The sequence below is a fragment of the Rana temporaria genome, chromosome 8, assembly GCF_905171775.1.
Source record: "Rana temporaria chromosome 8, aRanTem1.1, whole genome shotgun sequence".
NCBI lineage: Eukaryota > Metazoa > Chordata > Amphibia > Anura > Ranidae > Rana > Rana temporaria.
The window spans coordinates 167,859,066-167,878,427 of record NC_053496.1 but is presented as its reverse complement, the minus strand read 5'-3'; the positions used below and the strand labels follow the sequence as shown (position 1 = coordinate 167,878,427).

Genomic DNA, 19,362 nt, shown 5'->3' with positions numbered 1-19,362 from the left:
CCTGATGTAAGGGGGGACTCTCATAATAAAAAGTTTAGGGATGGGCAGTGGAGTTACAGATGTGCCCCCCTCTGATACTCAGGATAGAGAACACCCCTCTGTGATGTCATAGGGAGAACTCTGCTGTCTTGATTTGCTGATAATTATTGTATTGTAATAATCATAATAATGAGTCATAAACTGTAAGGAGGAGCCACAACCACCTAATCCCACCCCTGAGCAGCTGGTGAGCTTTATAGATGACGTGTGTCCTCATGAGGTCACATGACTCCCGTTTAACCCCTGGGAGTCCCTTTTTCCCAACGCATATTGGGCTAGATTCAGCATAGAATTACGCCGGGGTATCCATAGATACGCCGCGTAAATTCAAAGCTGCGCCGGCGTATCTACTTTCTGTATTCAGAAAGCAAGATACGCCGACATTAGCCTAAGATCCGACTGGCGTAATTCTATTACGCCGTCGTATCTCAGGGTGCATTCTCACGCTGGCCACTAGGTGGCGCTTCCGTTGTTTTCGGCGTAGATAATGCAAATTACCTAGTTACGTCGATTCACGAACGCCCGTGCGCCCGGCGGTAGTTTTTTACGTCGTTTTGCGTAAGGCTTTTTCGGCGTAACGTTGCTCCTGCTATTAGGTGGCGCAGCCAATGTTAAGTATGGACGTCGTTCCCGCTTCGAAATTCGAATTATTTACATCGTTTGCGTAAGTCGTTCGCGAATAGGGCTGGACGTAATTTACGTTCACGTCGAAAGCAATGACGATTTGCGTCGGAATTTCGAGCATGCGCACTGGGATTCTTTCACGAACGGCGCATGCGCCGTTCGGAAAAAAACAGGGCTGTGGAGTCGGTAGATAAATGTTTTGACTCCTAAATGTTCCGACAATCTAAATTTAGTAGGAGTCGGAGTCGGTGCATTGTTTGCAGACTCCGACTCCAACTCCAGGTACCCAAAATTTCCTCCGACTCCACGACTCCGACTCCACAGCCCTGGAAAAAAACGTAAAATACGCTGGGTCAACCTAATTTAAATAAAACACGCCCCCCTCAACATCATTTTAATGACGCGCGCTTACGCCGGCCCCATTTATGATACGCCGCCGTAAGTTAGGAGGCAAGTGCTTTGTGAATACAGCACTTGCCTCTTAAACTTACGGCGGCACAGCGTAAATACGATACGCTGCGCCGCCGTAAGAAGGGGCGCAGCTACGTGAATCTAGCCCATTAACAATTAGAGGACATTGTTACCTCTACCTCTCTCTGCAGACACCCTCCAGCCAAGCAAACACCAGCAGCTGCTGCAAAGTAGAGGAACGTTGTGACAAGTTTCTGTTATCACCACTGGGGCTACAAGAAAATGGCCGCCGACATTCTTGAATAGCCTATTGAGTCTGCGCGTGTACGTCGCTATGGTAACCAGGAAGCTACTGGGAGGCTGTGGAAGGAGCGAACGGTACAGCTGATCCTTCAGGGGAGGTTACATCCAGGAGACGCTAGAGGGCGCTGAGTTAATGTGTAATAGGACTGAGATTTTGTTGTAGCACAGATTTTACCACTGAACAGCATTTTTGACACATTAAAAAGAAATGTTATAAAATAATTAATTTTTATGCGAGGGTTTTTAGTGACAATAATGTAATTATTGTTTCCCTTAATAATAAAATAGAGAATCCTGTAATCAGGTCGGGAAGTGGCCATTTTGTTGAAGCCCTCGTGAGTCCTAATGAGGAGGAGACAAAAAAGTCTTCTTATTATGATTTTGCTGGCCGCAACGTCACTTCCGCAGCATGCAGTGTCATTCTGCGATACGAGTTGTGGCCATTTTGTTGTAGCCTAAGATAAAATGGGGACGGAAGTAGTACCTCATTTTTTTATATGTTTTTTCAGAAAACTCTAGAGGTGGGAGCACAGTCAGGTTTTGCAGATTTCCTGCTCTGTGTCAATTTGAATCTGTACTTCTGTGGTGCAGCCTGTGTGTTGCTGAGCTGACGAGAGCGCCCTGGAACAGGTTTTATGTGTTGTATTTTGTATTGTTATTATGAGTTTATTGTAGGAGGTTTGCTATAAATGAGAAGGCTGGTGGACAGGAGTGGTGCCTTTGTGTTAATTAGGAGTTGTAAGCACTACAAGGCCCATTCTCAGGTATGAAGTCGGGGCACAGCGGTGACCTCGTTTGGCATCAGGCCAGAGCAGGTTACCTTTTTATTATTATTATTCCACTTTTATGATGTAGGACTGTCTGTAAGTATTGTATATCTTGTGTTTCGACAGTGTTGCTGTTGGTTTTGTTTGCCGTCTGGGTCCCATTAGGGAGATTTCCTTTCACTTAATGGCCTAGTGAAGTGGCCCTCAACTATCGGGCTGTGATCTCCCTCCACCAGCTAGATACAGATCTCCTAACCTCCCACAGTGCCACCAACCTTTTATAGTGGCCAACCGTGACCCTCAGCCTTTCACAGCTTTCTAAAGCATTAGTCCCCCCCGTAGTGCCCCAACAAGGCCCGATAGGTCCCCCCCATAGTGCCCCAACAAGGCCCGACGGGTCCCCCCCATAGTGCCCCAACAAGGCCCGATGGGTCCCCCCCATAGTGCCCCAACAAGGCCCGACAGGTCCCCCCCATAGTGCCCCAACAAGGTCCCCCCGTAGTGCCCCAACAAGGTCCGACAGGTCCCCCCGTAGTGCCCCAACAAGGTCCGACAGGTCCCCCCGTAGTGCCCCAACAAGGTCCGACAGGTCCCCCCGTAGTGCCCCAACAAGGTCCGACAGGTCCCCCCGTAGTGCCCCAAGAAAGCCAGACAGGTCCCCCATAGTGCCCCAAGAAGGCCCGACAGGTCCCCCCATAGTGCCCCAAGAAGGCCCGACGGGTCCCCCCATAGTGCCCCAAGAAGGCCCGATGGGTCCCCCCATAGTGCCCCAAGAAGGCCCGATGGGTTCCCCCATAGTGCCCCAAGAAGGCCCGATGGGTCCCCCCATAGTGCCCCAAGAAGGCCCAAGGGTCCCCCCATAGTGCCCCAAGAAGGCCCGACGGGTCCCCCCATAGTGCCCCAAGAAGGCCCGACGGGTCCCCCCATAGTGCCCCAACGAGGTCCGACAGGTCCCCCGTAGTGCCCCAACGAGGTCCGACAGGTCCCCCCATAGTGCCCCAAGAAGGCCCGAGAGGTCCCCCCATAGTGCTCCAAGAAGGCCCGACAGGTCCCCCCATAGTGCCCCAAGAAGGCCCGACAGGTCCCCCCATAGTGCCCCAAGAAGGCCCGACAGGTCCCCCCATAGTGCCCCAAGAAGGCCCGACAGGTCCCCCCATAGTGCCCCAAGAAGGCCCGACAGGTCCCCCCATAGTGCCCCAAGAAGGCCCGACAGGTCCCCCCATAGTGCCCCAAGAAGGCCCGACAGGTCCCCCCATAGTGCCCCAAGAAGGCCCGACAGGTGCCCCAAGAAGGCCCGACAGGTCCCCCCATAGTGCCCCAAGAAGGCCCGACAGGTGCCCCAAGAAGGCCCGACAGGTCCCCCATAGTGCCCCAACAAGGTCCTCCAATCACCTTAAAGGATCACTAAAGGAAATTAGTTTTTTTTGCTGAAATGACTGTTTACAGGGTATAGAGAAATAATAATAATAATAATAGTTAACTGATTCCTTTTAAAAATAGATAAAAATCAATCATATAATGTGCCTCTTAGATGCAAAAACGAAACTGAAAGTATTTTTAGTCTTTGCATGTTGTTTCATGCCTCTGTGCTGGACAGTGCCATAGAGAGTCATGGCTAGGAAAACAAAACTAAACTCTCCCATGACTTTTTTCATAAGGAGCCAGACAACCAGGAAGTGTTCAGAACAACGTAGTATTACAGCAACATCAGAGCAAAAACGAGCAATGAGGACATGAAACCAGGACTGCAGTAAGGTAAAGGAAGCTATTTAGCTTAAAAAAAAAAAATCCTTTAGTGACCCTTTAACCACTTAAGCCCCGGACCATATTGCTGCCTAAAGACCCAAGGGGTTTTTACAGTTCGGGACTGCGTCGCTTTAACAGACAATTGCGCGGTCGTGCGACGTGGCTCCCAAACAAAATTGGCGTCCTTTTTTCCCCACAAATAGAGCTTTCTTTTGGTGGTATTTGATCACCTCTGAGGTTTTTATTTTTTGCGCTATAAACAAAAATAAAGCGTCAATTTTGAAAAAAATGCAATATTTTTTACTTTTTGCTATAATAAATATCCCCCAAAAACATATATACATTTTTTTTTTCCTCAGTTTAGGCCGATACGTATTCTTCTACCTATTTTTGGTAAAAAAAAATCACAATAATCGTTTATGAGTTGGTTTGCGCAAAATTTATAGCGTTTACAAAATAGGGGATCGTTTTTTTTGCATTTTTTTTTATTTTTATTTTTTTTTACTACTAATGGCGGCGATCAGCGATTTTTCTTGTAGACTGCGACATTATGGCGGACACTTCGGACAATTTTGACACATTTTTGGGACCATTGTCATTTTCACAGCAAAAAACGCATTTAAATTGCATTGTTTATTGTGAAAATGACAGTTGCAGTTTGGGAGTTAAACACAGGGGGGCGCTGTAACATTTAGGGATCACCTAGTGTGTGTTTACTAGTGTAGGGGGGTGTGGCTGTAGGAATGACGTCATCGATCGAGTCTCCCTAATAAAAGGGATCACTCGATCGATGCGCCGCCACAGTGAAGCACGGGGAAGCCGTGTTTACATACGGCTCTCCCCGTTCTTCAGCTCCGGGGAGCGATCGCGACGGAGCGGCTAAAAACAAATAGCCGCGCCGTCGTCCCGGATCGCTCCCCGAGCGGACCAGACCTCTGCATGTATTGGGGGGGGGTCTCGATCGGACCCCCCCACCCACGTCTAGCAGAGGACGTACAGGTACGTACATGTGCCTGTCCGTGCCATTCTGCTGACGTATATGTACATGAGGAGGTCGGGAACTGGTTAAGCCCACAGCCCCCTCTAGTGACCCCCAGTTCCCCCCAAGCTTCCCCTAGAAACCTCATCTCCCTACAGAGCCAACAAATGTAAGTGTTCTCTATGGAGGTGGTTCTCAACCACCAGGCTGTGTCCTGTCTTCTTCTGGACCTCCAGCCAGCTACAGATCCTTAAAACGGATTTAAAGTCTCGCTGTAAAAAACTGCAAGCAGACCGGCTTTTATTGCAGAGGAGACACGCACTATCTCTCCTGCAATAAAATGCCCCGACCTGCCTGCTCATGTATCCTCCGCCACTGTAATCGCAGCTCAGCTTCCCGTGCTGTGCTAATGACGACGGCCTCCTGTGCATGTGCGACATCGGGCTAGATTCACAGAGAGATACGACGGTGTATCTCCTGATACGCCGTCTTATCTCTGACTTCGGCCGGTCGTATCTACGCGCCTGATTCATAGAATCAGTTACGCATAGATATGCCTAAGATCCGACAGGTGTAACTGTGTTACACCGTCGGATCTTAACTGCAAATAAAAAATGGCCGCGGGGGGCGTTCTCGCTGATTTACACTGAGAAATATGTAAATCAGCGAGATACGGCAATTCACGAACGTACGCGGACCCGACGCAGTGTTGTTACGACGTTTCCGTAGCGGTTTTCCCGGCGTATACTTACCCCTGCTTCTATGAGGCGCAGCCAATGTTAAGTATAGCCGTCGTTCCCGCGTCGATTTTTGTTTTTTTTTTACGTCGTTTGCGTACGCCGATTCAGAAACCCCGCGCTCCGCAAGTAACGCTCACGCCGAAACCACTGAAGTCCTAGCGACGTCAGTGGGAGCAATGCACGCCGGGAAATTTCGCGGACGGCGCATGCTCATTTAAATCGGCGCGGGAGCGCGCCTGATTTAAATAGTACACTCCCCCCTAGCCGCGGAATTTGAATTCCGCCGGGGGATTTACGATCCGCCGCCGCAAGTTTGGAGGTAAGTGTTTAGTGAATTAGCCACTTGCCTCTCAAACTTGCGGCAGCGGATCTTAAATCGCATAGATCACGCGGATCTAAAGATCCGCTGATCTATGTGAATCTAGCCCATCATCTCCAACCAGCCAATGAAGAGGCGCTCAGAAGAAGATGCTGGCGCAGAACCGTTGGACAGGTAAATATGGAGACTTTATATCCGCTGTAACTTCCCACAGTGCCTCCTTTCTCCCATAGTGTCCCCCCCCCCCCCCATTTTCTCATAGTAGTCTACAATGCCTCCTGAGAGCCTCGAGTCTCCACAGTGCCTCCCTATCCTACCAGATATAAAAAATATAGACATACAAAATGACGCAGAACAAAGCACTTCACAGATTTATTAAATGTGTTATTCAACCATGTAAGAAACCCAGAGGATGTTCGTGCATAAGAACTGACCCGCAGACCATAGAGTAGCTGTAGGATATCAAGGCAACCATGACATTACGTATTGCCTACACAAAAATATAGGGCCAGATTCACAAAAGAGATACGACGGCGTATCAGTTACGCATAGATATCCCTAAGATCCGACAGGTGTAATTGTTTTACACTGTCGGATCTTAGGATGCAATACCGCGGCCGCCGCTGGGGGGAGTTCGCGTCGTAAACCAGCGTCGGGTATGCAAATTAGGAGTTACGGCGATCCACGACGGATTTTCGCGTTCGCTACGTCGCCGCTAGTCTAGTTTCCCGTCGCAAAGTTAGTCGTCGTTTTTGGTGCCTTAACTTTACACAGCAAACGTATTGCTGTATAAAGTATGGCCGTCGTTCCTGCGTCGAAATTTAAAAATGAACGTCGTTTGCGTAAGCCGTCCGGGAATACGGAATTACGCTACGCGCGTCGCCGTTCGAAAAAATGACGTCACTGCGCGCAAAGCACGACGGGAATTGCGAAACGGAGCATGCACAGTAGGTCTGTCGCGGGAGCGCGCCTAATTTAAATGGCACACGCCCATTTGAATTGGCCCGCCTTGCGCCGGACGTATTTACGATACACCGCCGCAAGTTTCCAGGTAAGTGCTTTGTGGATCGGGCACTAAAACTGGAAACTTGCGGCGGTGTATCGTAAACGGGTTACGTTACACGGCCGCAAATGTATGTGAATCTGGCCCATAGTTCGTTTTTTTTTTTTTTTTGCACTCTAGTAAAATAACTTCAGCCCTGTGAGTTTTGAGCCTCATCCACACTGACTTGTCACACATCTAACCACTACGCAGGCTGCCTTCATATATCGGTCGTTTTTATTAGGGTTGTCCCGATACCACTTTTTTAGGACTGAGTACAAGTACCGATACTATATTTCAAGTAGTCGCCGATACCGAATACCGATACTTTTTTTAAATGTGTCCCCAAATGCAGCCATGTCCCCCACATATGCAGCCATGTCCCTCTAGCCATGTCCCTCACATATGCAGCCATGTCCCTCTAGCCATGTCCCTCACATATGCAGCCATGTCCCTCACATATGCAGCCATGTCCCTCTAGCCATGTCCCTCACATATGCAGCCATGTCCCTCTAGCCATGTCCCTCACATATGCAGCCATGTCCCTCTAGCCATGTCCCTCTAGCCATGTCCCTCACATATGCAGCCATGTCCCTCTAGCCATGTCCCTCACATATGCAGCCATGTCCCTCTAGCCATGTCCCTCACATATGCAGCCATGTCCCTCACATATGCAGCAATGTCCCTCTAGCCATGTCCCTCACATATGCAGCAATGTCCCTCTAGCCATGTCCCTCACATATGCAGCAATGTCCCTATAGCCATGTCCCTCACATATGCAGCAATGTCCCTATAGCCATGTCCCTCACATATGCAGCAATGTCCCTCTAGCCATGTCCCTCACATATGCAGCAATGTCCCTCTAGCCATGTCCCTCGATGCGGCGGCAGCGGCGGGGGGGGGGGAAAGTATTCTATTTAGGTATCGGGGGTATTTGCGCGAGTACGAGTACTCCCGCAAATACTCGGTATCGGTCCCGATACCGATACTGGTATCGGGTATCGGGATACTGGTATCGGTATCTGGACAACCCTAGTTTTTATTATTATTTTTTTCTCTGTCTTGAGAAAAAGTGAGTATTATGCCGCGTAGACACACTGTTGGAATTTCCGACAACAAATGTTCAATGTGAGCTTGTTGTCGGAAAAACTGAGAACCAGGGCTCAAACATTTGTTGTCGGAAAATGTCCAATGGAGCCTACACACGGTCGGATTTTCCGACAACAAATGTTTGAGAGCAGGTTCTCAATTTTTCCGACAACAAAAGTTGTTGTCAGAAATTCCGAAAGTGTGTACACAATTCAACGCACAAAAATTCTACGCATGCTCAGAATCCATTCGACGCATGCTCAGAATCGTTGACCTTTTTCTCGGATTGTCGTAGTGTTGTACGTCACTGCGTTCTTGACGTTCGAAATTTCCGACAATATTTGTGTGACCGTGTGTATGCAAGACAAGTTTGAGCGAACATCCGTCGGAAAAAAAAAATCCACGGTTTTGTTGTCGGAATGTCCGATCGTGTGTACGCAGCATTGGAGTCCACCCACCAGGACCATATTTTTGAAACCTTCTAGTAATATCCCTATTTTTCTCCCTGTAATGTGAAGTTGAGATTTGCGCATTATTGTTTATGCGTCGGAGGTGTAGGCGAGATCCATTTTTTGTAGTATGAAATTGCGTATCAAAATATTTTTCTTTATAGCTCTTCTATTGCTTTAACTGAGGTGAATGTACACTATGGCCCGGATTCAGATACAATTGTGTATCTATCGGCGGGCATAACGTATCTCAGATACATTACGCCGCCGTAACTTAGGGCGCAAGTTCCGTATTCAGAAAGAACTTGCGCCCTAAGTTACGGCGGCGTAGTGTAAATGTGTCGGCGTAAGCCCGCCTAATTCAAATGTGGATTATGTGGGCGTGTTTTATCCAAATTAATTGTGACCCATCGTATTTGACGTTTTTTACGAACTGTGCGCATGCTCCAAATTACGCCGCAAACTGTCAATGCTTTCGACGTGAGCGTAACTTACGTACAGCCCTATTCGCGAACGACTTACGTAAACAAAGTAAAATACGACACTGTTCGTGTGTTTCCGACGTCAATACTTCATGACTTACCCCTGCTTTATGAGGGGTAACTTTACGCCGGAAAAAGCCTTACGCAAACGACGTAAAAAAATGCGCCGGGTGGACGTACGTTTCTGAATCGGCGTATATACCTAATTTGCATATTCCTCGCGTAAATCTACAGAAGCGCCACCTAGCGGCCAGCGTAAATATGCAGCCTAAGATACGACGGTGTAAGAGACTTGCGCCGGTCGGATCTTAGGGAAATCTATGCGTAACTGATTCTACGAATCAGGCGCATAGATACGACCCCGCCACTCAGTTACGACGGCGTATCCGGAGATACGCCGTCGTAACTCGTCTCTGAATCCGGGCCTATATGTGTAAAGTGCTGTGTAAATTGATGGCACAGTAGAAGTACCTGTAATAAATAAAAAATAAACTACATTCCATAATTGTCTTCTCTTAAGTAGGACCTTCTATAAAGACAAGAGTTCATTTCTTCATTCATGGCTGATCCACTGAGAACAGAAGAGGAAAGGAAGAAGGTGACCCAAAAGATATTAAACCTTACTCTGGAGATCATCTACCTGATAACCGGAGAGGTGAGGAGGATTCTGGGAGGTCACATGACACCACTCTTATCTCTAGTAATAAAACACAGACCTGACCAGAGAGGTGAGGAGGATTCTGGGAGGTCACATGACATCACTCTTATCTCTAGTAATAAAACGCAGAGCTGACCGGAGAGGTGAGGAGGATTCTGGGAGGTCACATGACATCGCTCTTATCTCTATTAATAAAACACAGACCTGACCGGAGAGGTGAGGAGGATTCTGGGAGGTCACATGACATCACTCTTATCTCTAGTAATAAAACGCAGAGCTGACCGGAGAGGTGAGGAGGATTCTGGGAGGTCACATGACATCACTCTTATCTCTAGTAATAAAACACAGACCTGACCGGAGAGGTGAGGAGGATTCTGGGAGGTCACATGACATCACTCTTATCTCTATTAATAAAACACAGACCTGACCGGAGAGGTGAGGAGGAGTCTGGGAGGTCACATGACATCACTCTTATCTCTATTAATAAAACACAGACCTGACCGGAGAGGTGAGGAGGATTCTGGGAGGTCACATGACATCACTCTTATCTCTATTAATAAAACACAGACCTGACCGGAGAGGTGAGGAGGATTCTGGGAGGTCACATGACATCACTCTTAATCTCTGTTAGTAAAATACAGACCTGGGTATAGAGCTGTACTGTCTTTATTAGTTTATCAATCATTTGTTCTCTCTATAGTTATATACATTTATCTTCATATACAGGATTACTCAGTAGTGGCGAAGACATCTGGTGATCATGTGACACCTTTAACCTATTCCTACATATCGGGAGAATGGACGAGGAATGAGAGTCCCATCACGGAGCCCCCACTTTACTCCCGAATACTTGCGGAAAAGAACACCAGTAAAATTCTAGCCGTTATCAACAAGATCACTGAGCTTCTGACAGCAGAGGTAAGTAGTGCTGGGAATTCTGGGACATTATCCAGTAACAGACAAGGGATGTGTCTGGATGGTGACGGTATCATTGTGTGTGTCAGGTCACTCTAAGGTGTCAGGATGTCACTGTCTATTTCTCCATGGAGGAGTGGGAGTATATAGAAGGACACAAGGATCTCTACAAGGACGTCATGATGGAGAAGCGGCCGCCCCTCACATCTCCGGGTAAGAGGAGACTTTCATTTCTTGTAAAGGAGAGAAGAGTATTGAGGATCCACCTAGTAGACTTGTGCAATTCGTTTAGTTCCAAATTCGTTTTTAACAAATTTTGACAAAGTCGTTAAGTCCAAAAAAAAAATTGGAAATTTCAAAAATTCGAAAATCTAAAATTCGAAAATTTCAAAAATTGGATTTCTGAATTTTCGAATTTCCGAATGTTCAAAAAACCGCCACCCTTTGGCCAACTTCTGCTATTGTTGGTTGATTTTAACATTGGTTCTGGGCATGCGTATTTGTACTTCGGACAAAAGTCCGATGGATTTCTATACACACGATTTTTTTAAAAACTTGCTCATTTTGAAGTTTGTTGTTAAAAAGTCTGACCGTGTTTATGGGGATTAAAACTTTGTGAAGCATCTTCAGCGGGGGATTGGTCCTCCCTCATTGATGCATCAGCACACTCCTGGTAAAACGCCTCAAAAGTCCGGTATATGCCCTTACTATTTCAGCCAAGATTACTGTCCCTCGCTTTCGCTTTATGGCTCTTGATGCTTTTCTGGACCTAAAGGGATCACCAGCTACCAAGAACCAAGGATTTGGTGTAGGTTAGGCAGGCTCCAGTGTTACCTAGGGGTTTTCTTTTTTAGTGGTCTCAATCTGGAGCTGAATTTTTATTTCCATCTACTGTTATTAGAAATGCACCGACATTTCGGCCGCCCGAAACATTTGGGACGAAAATGGGACGAAAATGGTGTTCTCAACATTCAACCAATAAGAGAAAAAAAGGTGCCAATAATGGCACCGAAAACGTATGCGATATATATATATATATATATATATATATATATATATATATATTTTTTTTTACTGTGATTTTGCCACGATTGGACGGGTGATCTGTCTATCAAAGTGCCCGGACAAAGAGGAGGGGCTGTATGTGACGGCGCGCCGCGGGGAATACACAGCTATTGAAATGAAAGCTGTTATGTTCCCGGCGCTCTAGTCAACGTGGCGGCGGCTCTCCTCCCCTGCACAGGTAGGCTTCACTGGGGACACAGGCTGGCTAAGTGGCTTCACTGGGGACACAGGCTGGCTAAGTGGCTTCACTGGGGACACAGGCTGGCTAAGTGGCTTCACTGGGGACACAGGCTGGCTAAGTGGCTTCACTGGGGACACAGGCTGGCTAAGTGGCTTCACTGGGGACACAGGCTGGCTAAGTGGCTTCACTGGGGACACAGGCTGGCTAAGTGGCTTCACTGGGGACACAGGCTGGCTAAGTGGCTTCACTGGGGACACAGGCTGGCTAAGTGGCTCCACTGGGGACACAGGCTGGCTCCACTGGGGACACAGGCTGGCTCCACTGGGGACACAGGCTGGCTCCACTGGGGACAGAGGCTGGCTCCACTGGGGACAGAGGCTGGCTCCACTGGGGACACAGGCTGGCTCCACTGGGGACACAGGCTGGCTCCACTGGGGACACAGGCTGGCTCCACTGGGGACACAGGCTGGCTAACTGGCTCCACTGGGGACACAGGCTGGCTAACTGGCTCCACTGGGGACACAGGCTGGCTAACTGGCTCCACTGGGGACAAAGGCTGGCTAACTGGCTCCACTGGGGACACAGGCTGGCTAACTGGCTCCACTGGGGACACAGGCTGGCTAACTGGCTCCACTGGGGACACAGGCTGGCTAACTGGCTCCACTGGGGACACAGGCTGGCTAACTGGCTCCACTGGGGACACAGGCTGGCTAACTGGCTCCACTGGGGACACAGGCTGGCTAACTGGCTCCACTGGGGACACAGGCTGGCTAACTGGCTCCACTGGGGACACAGGCTGGCTAACTGGCTCCACTGGGGACACAGGCTGGCTAACTGGCTCCACTGGGGACAAAGGCTGGCTAACTGGCTCCACTGGGGACACAGGCTGGCTAACTGGCTCCACTGGGGACACAGGCTGGCTAACTGGCTCCACTGGGGACACAGGCTGGCTAACTGGCTCCACTGGGGACACAGGCTGGCTAACTGGCTCCACTGGGGACACAGGCTGGCTAACTGGCTCCACTGGGGACACAGGCTGGCTAACTGGCTCCACTGGGGACACAGGCTGGCTTACTGGCTCCACTGGGGACACAGGCTGGCTTACTGGCTTCACTGGGGACACAGGCTGGCTTACTGGCTTCACTGGGGACACAGGCTGGCTTACTGGCTTCACTGGGGACACAGGCTGGCTTACTGGCTTCACTGGGGACACAGGCTGGCTTACTGGCTTCACCGGGGACACAGGCTGGCTTACTGGCTTCACCGGGGACACAGGCTGGCTTCCTGGCTTCACCGGGGACACAGGCTGGCTTCCTGGCTTCACCGGGGACACAGGCTGGCTTCCTGGCTTCACCGGGGACACAGGCTGGCTTCCTGGCTTCACCGGGGACACAGGCTGGCTTCCTGGCTTCACCGGGGACACAGGCTGGCTTCCTGGCTTCACCGGGGACACAGGCTGGCTTCCTGGCTTCACCGGGGACACAGGCTGGCTTCCTGGCTTCACCGGGGACACAGGCTGGCTTCCTGGCTTCACCGGGGACACAGGCTGGCTTCCTGGCTTCACCGGGGACACAGGCTGGCTTCCTGGCTTCACCGGGGACACAGGCTGGCTTCCTGGCTTCACCGGGGACACAGGCTGGCTAACTGGGGACACTGGCTGGCTGCACTGGGGGATACTGGCTGTACCGTGTCCCCAGTCTCTGACCATCTCCTGTACCGTGTCCCCAGTCTCTGACCATCTCCTGTACCGTGTCCCCAGTCTCTGACCATCTCCTGTACCGTGTCCCCAGTCTCTGACCATCTCCTGTATAAAAATATTTTTTAAATACAGTCACTTTCGGTATCAGTGTTTTGGTTTTCGGGATCTTGTATTTTTCATCTTCGGTATCGGTTTCGGCACTAAAAAACCCATTCGGTGCATCCCTACTTAGAACCACAAAACCTGAGACATGCTGGGTAAAGAAGGAATTCTACCGGGTTCTGGCTTACATTTTTTTTTTCTGTTTGCCAGTGTCCCATCCTCCTGTGGGCTGCCACACAACCTGACTGTATTTGAAATCCTCTGTCCCTCAATATACTGCACTGCAAGAAATAGATTTGATGGTAAATCCGAAAGGCCTTTTATTCGGACTCTGCATGTTTTTTTTACAGATGGACCCAGTAACAAAAATACACCAGAAAGATGTCCCCATTCTCCGTATTCCCAGGATTCCACACAGGAACATCACGAGATTCCTCCGAATGATGAGGTAGATGAGACTGAGCATCTTTATTTAAAAAAAAAACTGCATGCTTAACCCTTTCACTGCCAGGCCCTGCGCTCCACTTTTAATCTTAGGTGACCATTATTACAATTTTTCTCTTTTATAATTTTGTAGTAACAGCTTTCAAAGTCAATAGCTCACCATTGACCACTCCTGCATTTATTCAAAGTCTCTGTAAACATGAGAAACATGTTTACCAACCTCCCCACCGTCTATCCCGAATAGATCAATCTTCCCTCCCCTCTCTGCACCCACGGACCGGCGGCAGGAAGGGATAGAGGGCAGGATGGAACAGGCAGGGGGAACAGCAGAGATCCAAGGGCAAAGAGAGCCTGGGATTATTGGTTGAACTAGATGGACTTGTGTCTTTTTTCAACCTGACTGTGTAATTATTGGAGGGTGCAGAGCGGCAGGAAGAGCAGCGGGCACATGGAAGGAATCCAACTGAGGCACAAAAGAGGGGAGGAACGCTGACAGGCAGGGCAGCAGGGGTGGAGGGGCTGTCAAACTTTTAATGCATGGCTGAGATCGGTGGCTTCTGAACTATCCATTTACATGACCACAAGTACTCCTAAGTTTATGGTCGCTGGAATGAGTAGCAGATATAAATTTTAGAAGGCAACGCAGAGGATGTAAGGCTTACCGAGCTGGCAGTGAAAGGGTTAAATGATAATGTAGACACTGTTAAAATGTATTGTATGATGTTTTGTTTAGGATAAAGGCCTGATTATTATTGAAGTTGAAGAAGAGACATATGTGAAGGCTGATGATCCATGTAAGGAGGAGGACATTCCTCCAGAGATCAGCACAGGTGAGGAATAAACACTAAATCCAGTGTAGCTGCTGACTTTTAATAAACACACACTCACCTGTCCCACAATCCAGCCATGCGGCGGCCGGAACCCTCGGTTTTCTACCTCGTCTCTCCCCGGCATCACAAGTGTGGGCACCCAGCTTTAACAGCTAGGAGCGCACTGCGCCTCCTCAATGGCAGAGCAATCTTCTGGGACATGTGACGAGTCCCAGAAGATTGCAGGGATGGAGGGGGAGAGGAGAACTTCCACTTGAGTTGCCTAGATCATACCTGTCAAAACTAGGTATCTGCTTCACCCCCTCCCCCCAAAAAAAAATGACAAGCCAAAGGTGGCATTAATGAGGATGAGGGAGTGCTTAACGTTGGAATCTACCACTTTTGGGTGTAACTCCAGTTGAAGCTAGCATCATATGAGGCCGCATTTTCTACCTGGTAGGACGGAAAGCCAGCCATAGATGGCACAATTTTCTTTACTCATCAACAAAGTTGGCGTTGATGGGTGGGGGATGCGGGAAGCCATCCCTGCTGGGAGAACACACTGTGAATATTGCTAGCAGCTATGGTTACTATCAGCCTGCCCATACACTGTTCTAGTCCCAGCCTGTCCCTGCTGAACTGGCTGAGGATTGAACGGTCTATGGCCCGCTTTAGAGAACATGTGAACAGAAGACAAGGAACCTAATCTGGGAAAATTTTGCTCAAAGCTGAAAGGTCCAAAAAGCACTCGCAGATCTTGTAGAGAGCACCTTGACAGGATAGGGCTGAAACGAATCCTTAAGACCATAAGCTTGGATGATGGTCTGCCTAAGCCAAACGAGAAGCTGGTGCTCCCTTACCGGGTCCATTTTGAATTAAAACTCCATCCAGACAATGGGCAGAAATTTCCTTGGTGATCTGGAGCCAGACAGACAGATGGATGGAGGAAAAATGTCCTGGTGGAGGTGAAAGGCAGAAAATGAAATAAAATGTAGCCGCGCTGACCCAACCTGAAATTAAAATAACCCACATACAAAATGGTCGTAGAGATAACCACAATGATACACCACCAAGTGTAATGTGATCAATCGGCTTGGTGAGTAAACTGTCACACCATAATGTGCAAAATGTTCAATGACAAGTCCAATATTAAGTGAAGATCAAACCGCAAAATTCTTGAATAAATAAGTGACATCGGTAATAAATTCCACCACCAAGAAGTGCTGACACCTTAAGGATTGCACGCTTACCACATCGCAAGCAAATCGATCTTGCGGCTTCAAACCCCAGCCAGGGCCTTTGATCAGATACTCGTAGTAGTGACAGCTTCATAGGAGTGATGAAAGGAAGACTGAATGCTGATGGTGACTCGGGTATCGTGCATGGACAGCGGTGGTTACCGGGAATGACGTCATGATGTCAACTCCTCCCTACACGAGTTTCGTCATATGACGTCCGGGGAAACGTCTGGCAAAACGCGCGTCGGGGGGAGTTAACGTGCTGACGTCATCGTGTTTGAAGTCAGAGTGGACGGGCGTTCGCTAGCCGGCCAGCTAATTGATATCCCTGCTGTTATTATCTACATTGATGTTTTTACCTTTTAATAAATAGTTTTGTTAATTTTATTTACACTATGGTGAGCCTTTTTCATTCCCGGTAACCAACGTTGTCCATGCACAATACCCGAGTCGCCATCAGCGTTCAGTCTTCCTTTCATCACTCCTGTGAAGCTGTCGCTACTACGAGTATCTGATCAAAGGCCCTGGCTGGGATTTGCAGCCGCAAGATCGATTTGCTTGCCATGTGGTAAGCGTGCAATCCTTAAGGTGTCAGCACTTCTTGGTGGTGGAATTTATTACCAATGTCACTTATTTATTCAATAATTTTGCTGTTTGAGCTTCACTTAATATTGGACTTATCATTGAACATTTTGCACATTGTGGTCTGACGGTTTACTCACCGAGCTGATTTGATACACCACCAAGTGTAATGTGATCATTGTGGTTATCTCTACGACCATTTTGTATGTGGGTTATTTTATTTTCAGGTTGGGTCAGCGCGGCTACATTTTATTTCATTGTTTATTGGTGTGTATTTTCACTTTCTAGCTGCTGCATAGTCTAGGTAATGTCGCTGTGAAAACACGGTGATCACCACTATTGGCTATAATAGCAATAATTACATGCAAAATCCGATTGTGCCCAAGTTGATCGATCAAGTTGGGTACATTCAGTCTGCCCATACATGGTTCAAATCTCAGCTGGTCCCCACTGAACCGGCAGAGATTCGAACTGTCTATGAGTGGCTTTGGCGTTGTCTCCTTAGATTAAGGGTGCTTAACCTGTGGCCCTCCAGGTGTTGCGAAACTACAAGTCCCATGAGGCATTGCAAGGATGACAGTTACGAGCACGACTCCCCAAAGGCAGAGGCATGATGGGACTTGTAGTTCGGTGACAGCTGGAGAGCCACAGGTTGAGCACCCATGCCTTGGATCATGTGAAAATGAAGGGGAATAAGCTTGAAAAAAAATAAACATCTATAGACTGTTACACTGCATTAAATTACATTTTTGTTCTTGCGTTTAAATACACTTTGACTCACATCACTCCTGCTTCCCTTCTACATTCTTTCCTCCAGACACAAAACACAACTGGAGTAATGCGGACAAACAGCCCATTATATTTCCAAATGATGAAGTAGAAGAGAAAAAGTTCACATGGGAATCTTCAGAAGAAAACTCCTTTACATCGAATCTCCATTTAATATCCTGCAGCGCAGATCCATCGTCTGATCCCTCCACACAGGATACGCGTTTTGCTGATCTCTCATCTCCCATCACCCATACCACAGAGGATCAAAGCTTCCCCTGTCCTGAATGTGGAAAATGTTTCAGCAGAAAAGAAGGGCTTACTGGACACCTGAAAAAAATTCACACTGGAGTAAAGCAATTTTCTTGTCCCCAATGTGGGAAATGTTTTATATACAAATCGTCCCTTGGCAGACACGAACGGGTACACACTGGGGAGAAGCCATATTCGTGTTCGGAGTGCGGCAAATCTTTTTCTCAGAAAAATAGCCTTTTTACTCACGAAAGGACGCACACAGGCGCAAAACCATATTCGTGTTCAGTGTGCGGAAAATGCTTCAGGCAGAGTTCAGCTCTTTCCACCCACGAAAGAACCCATACGGGGGAGAAGCCATACTCATGCTCAGTTTGTGGGAAATGCTTTAGGCAGAGTTCGGCTCTTTATACCCACGAAAAGACTCACACCTCTGATAAACCATTTTCCTGCTCTGAATGCAATAAATGTTTTACGGAGAAGGGAAATCTAATCACCCACATGAGATCTCACACAGGGGAGAAACCCTTTTCATGTCCTGAGTGTGGGAAATGTTTTTCCAGGAGTTCAGGGCTTATTAAGCACCAGAGGTGCCATACGGGGGAGAAGCCTTTTTCATGTTTCGAGTGCGGGAAATGTTTTAATGACCGTTCAGATCTTGCTAAACACAGGAGAATCCACACCGGTGAACGCCCCTATCTATGCTCGGAGTGTGGGAAAGGTTTTTCACTTAAATCCCATTTGCTCCGACATAAGGCAGTACACACTAGTGACCAGCCCTATTCCTGCTCCAAGTGCGGGAAAAGTTTTACCGATAAATCAAATTTGGTTAGACATGAGAGACTCCACCTTGGTGATCGCCCATATTCATGTTCTGAATGTGGGAAAGCATACTCGCACAAAGCCTCTCTGCTGTCACATGCCAACTCTCACCGATGACAAGAGGTGTGATGTGGAAGACAAATTGCCATGTGCACATACTGGTCCTTGTTTTCTTTATGAATAAAGTGACAAATAAAAACTTAAGTCAAAATATATATATATATATATTTTTTTTTTTAAAGGGAAAGTATAATTGATTGGAGCAGGGAGATGATTCCTCAATGCTGTACGGTGTCCAGCCCAGTGGATGACTTCAGCACCCACAGAGTTAACGCATTGCACGACTAAACCATCAGGAACAGGAGTTAAGGGTGCCCAGTGACCCAAATTTTGAGGTAGCTCCAGATACTTGGCCTGGCCAGCCTATTCAATAAGTGAGTCTTCAGAGACAGGGCAGGCACTGAGGCAATGCCAATGGTTCTGAACCTAGAAAACACTCTGGGCCATATTCTGAGTAAAGTTACGATGGAGTAACTCAGGATACTCCATCGTAACTCCCTTTTTTGACCCGTGTATCTATGCTCCTGATTCTCAGAATCAGTTTTGCATAGATACACTTAAGATCCGCCATCTGTAAGTCACTTACACTGGCGGATCTTAAATGCAATGACGCCGGCCGCCGCTAGATGGCATTTAAGTGAAGGAGTCATTTGCGTATGCAAATGATCCTTCTACGCCGATTCACGAACGAGTTTGCGTCGCGTAACCGTCGCTAACGTCGTTTGCGTAAGCGGAAACTTACCCCTGCTATATGAGGGGTAAGTTTCCGCAAGTCTC

The 19,362-nt window shown here is 48.1% G+C and overlaps 1 protein-coding gene across 1 annotated transcript in view; it reads left to right on the top strand.

Annotated features, from left to right (window-relative positions):
- Positions 1–19,022, top strand: part of LOC120910475 (zinc finger protein 777-like) — a 176,391-nt gene extending 157,369 nt beyond the window's left edge. Inside the window, exons 13-17 of the mRNA XM_040322232.1 lie at positions 10,375–10,566; positions 10,743–10,776; positions 13,961–14,058; positions 14,788–14,884; positions 17,501–19,022. Of these exons, the coding sequence (XP_040178166.1) occupies positions 10,375–10,566; positions 10,743–10,776; positions 13,961–14,058; positions 14,788–14,884; positions 17,501–18,642 (1,563 nt within the window). The 3' untranslated portion in view covers positions 18,643–19,022. The remainder of the gene's footprint in view (positions 1–10,374; positions 10,567–10,742; positions 10,777–13,960; positions 14,059–14,787; positions 14,885–17,500) is intronic.
- Positions 19,023–19,362: the final 340 nt, after the last annotated feature.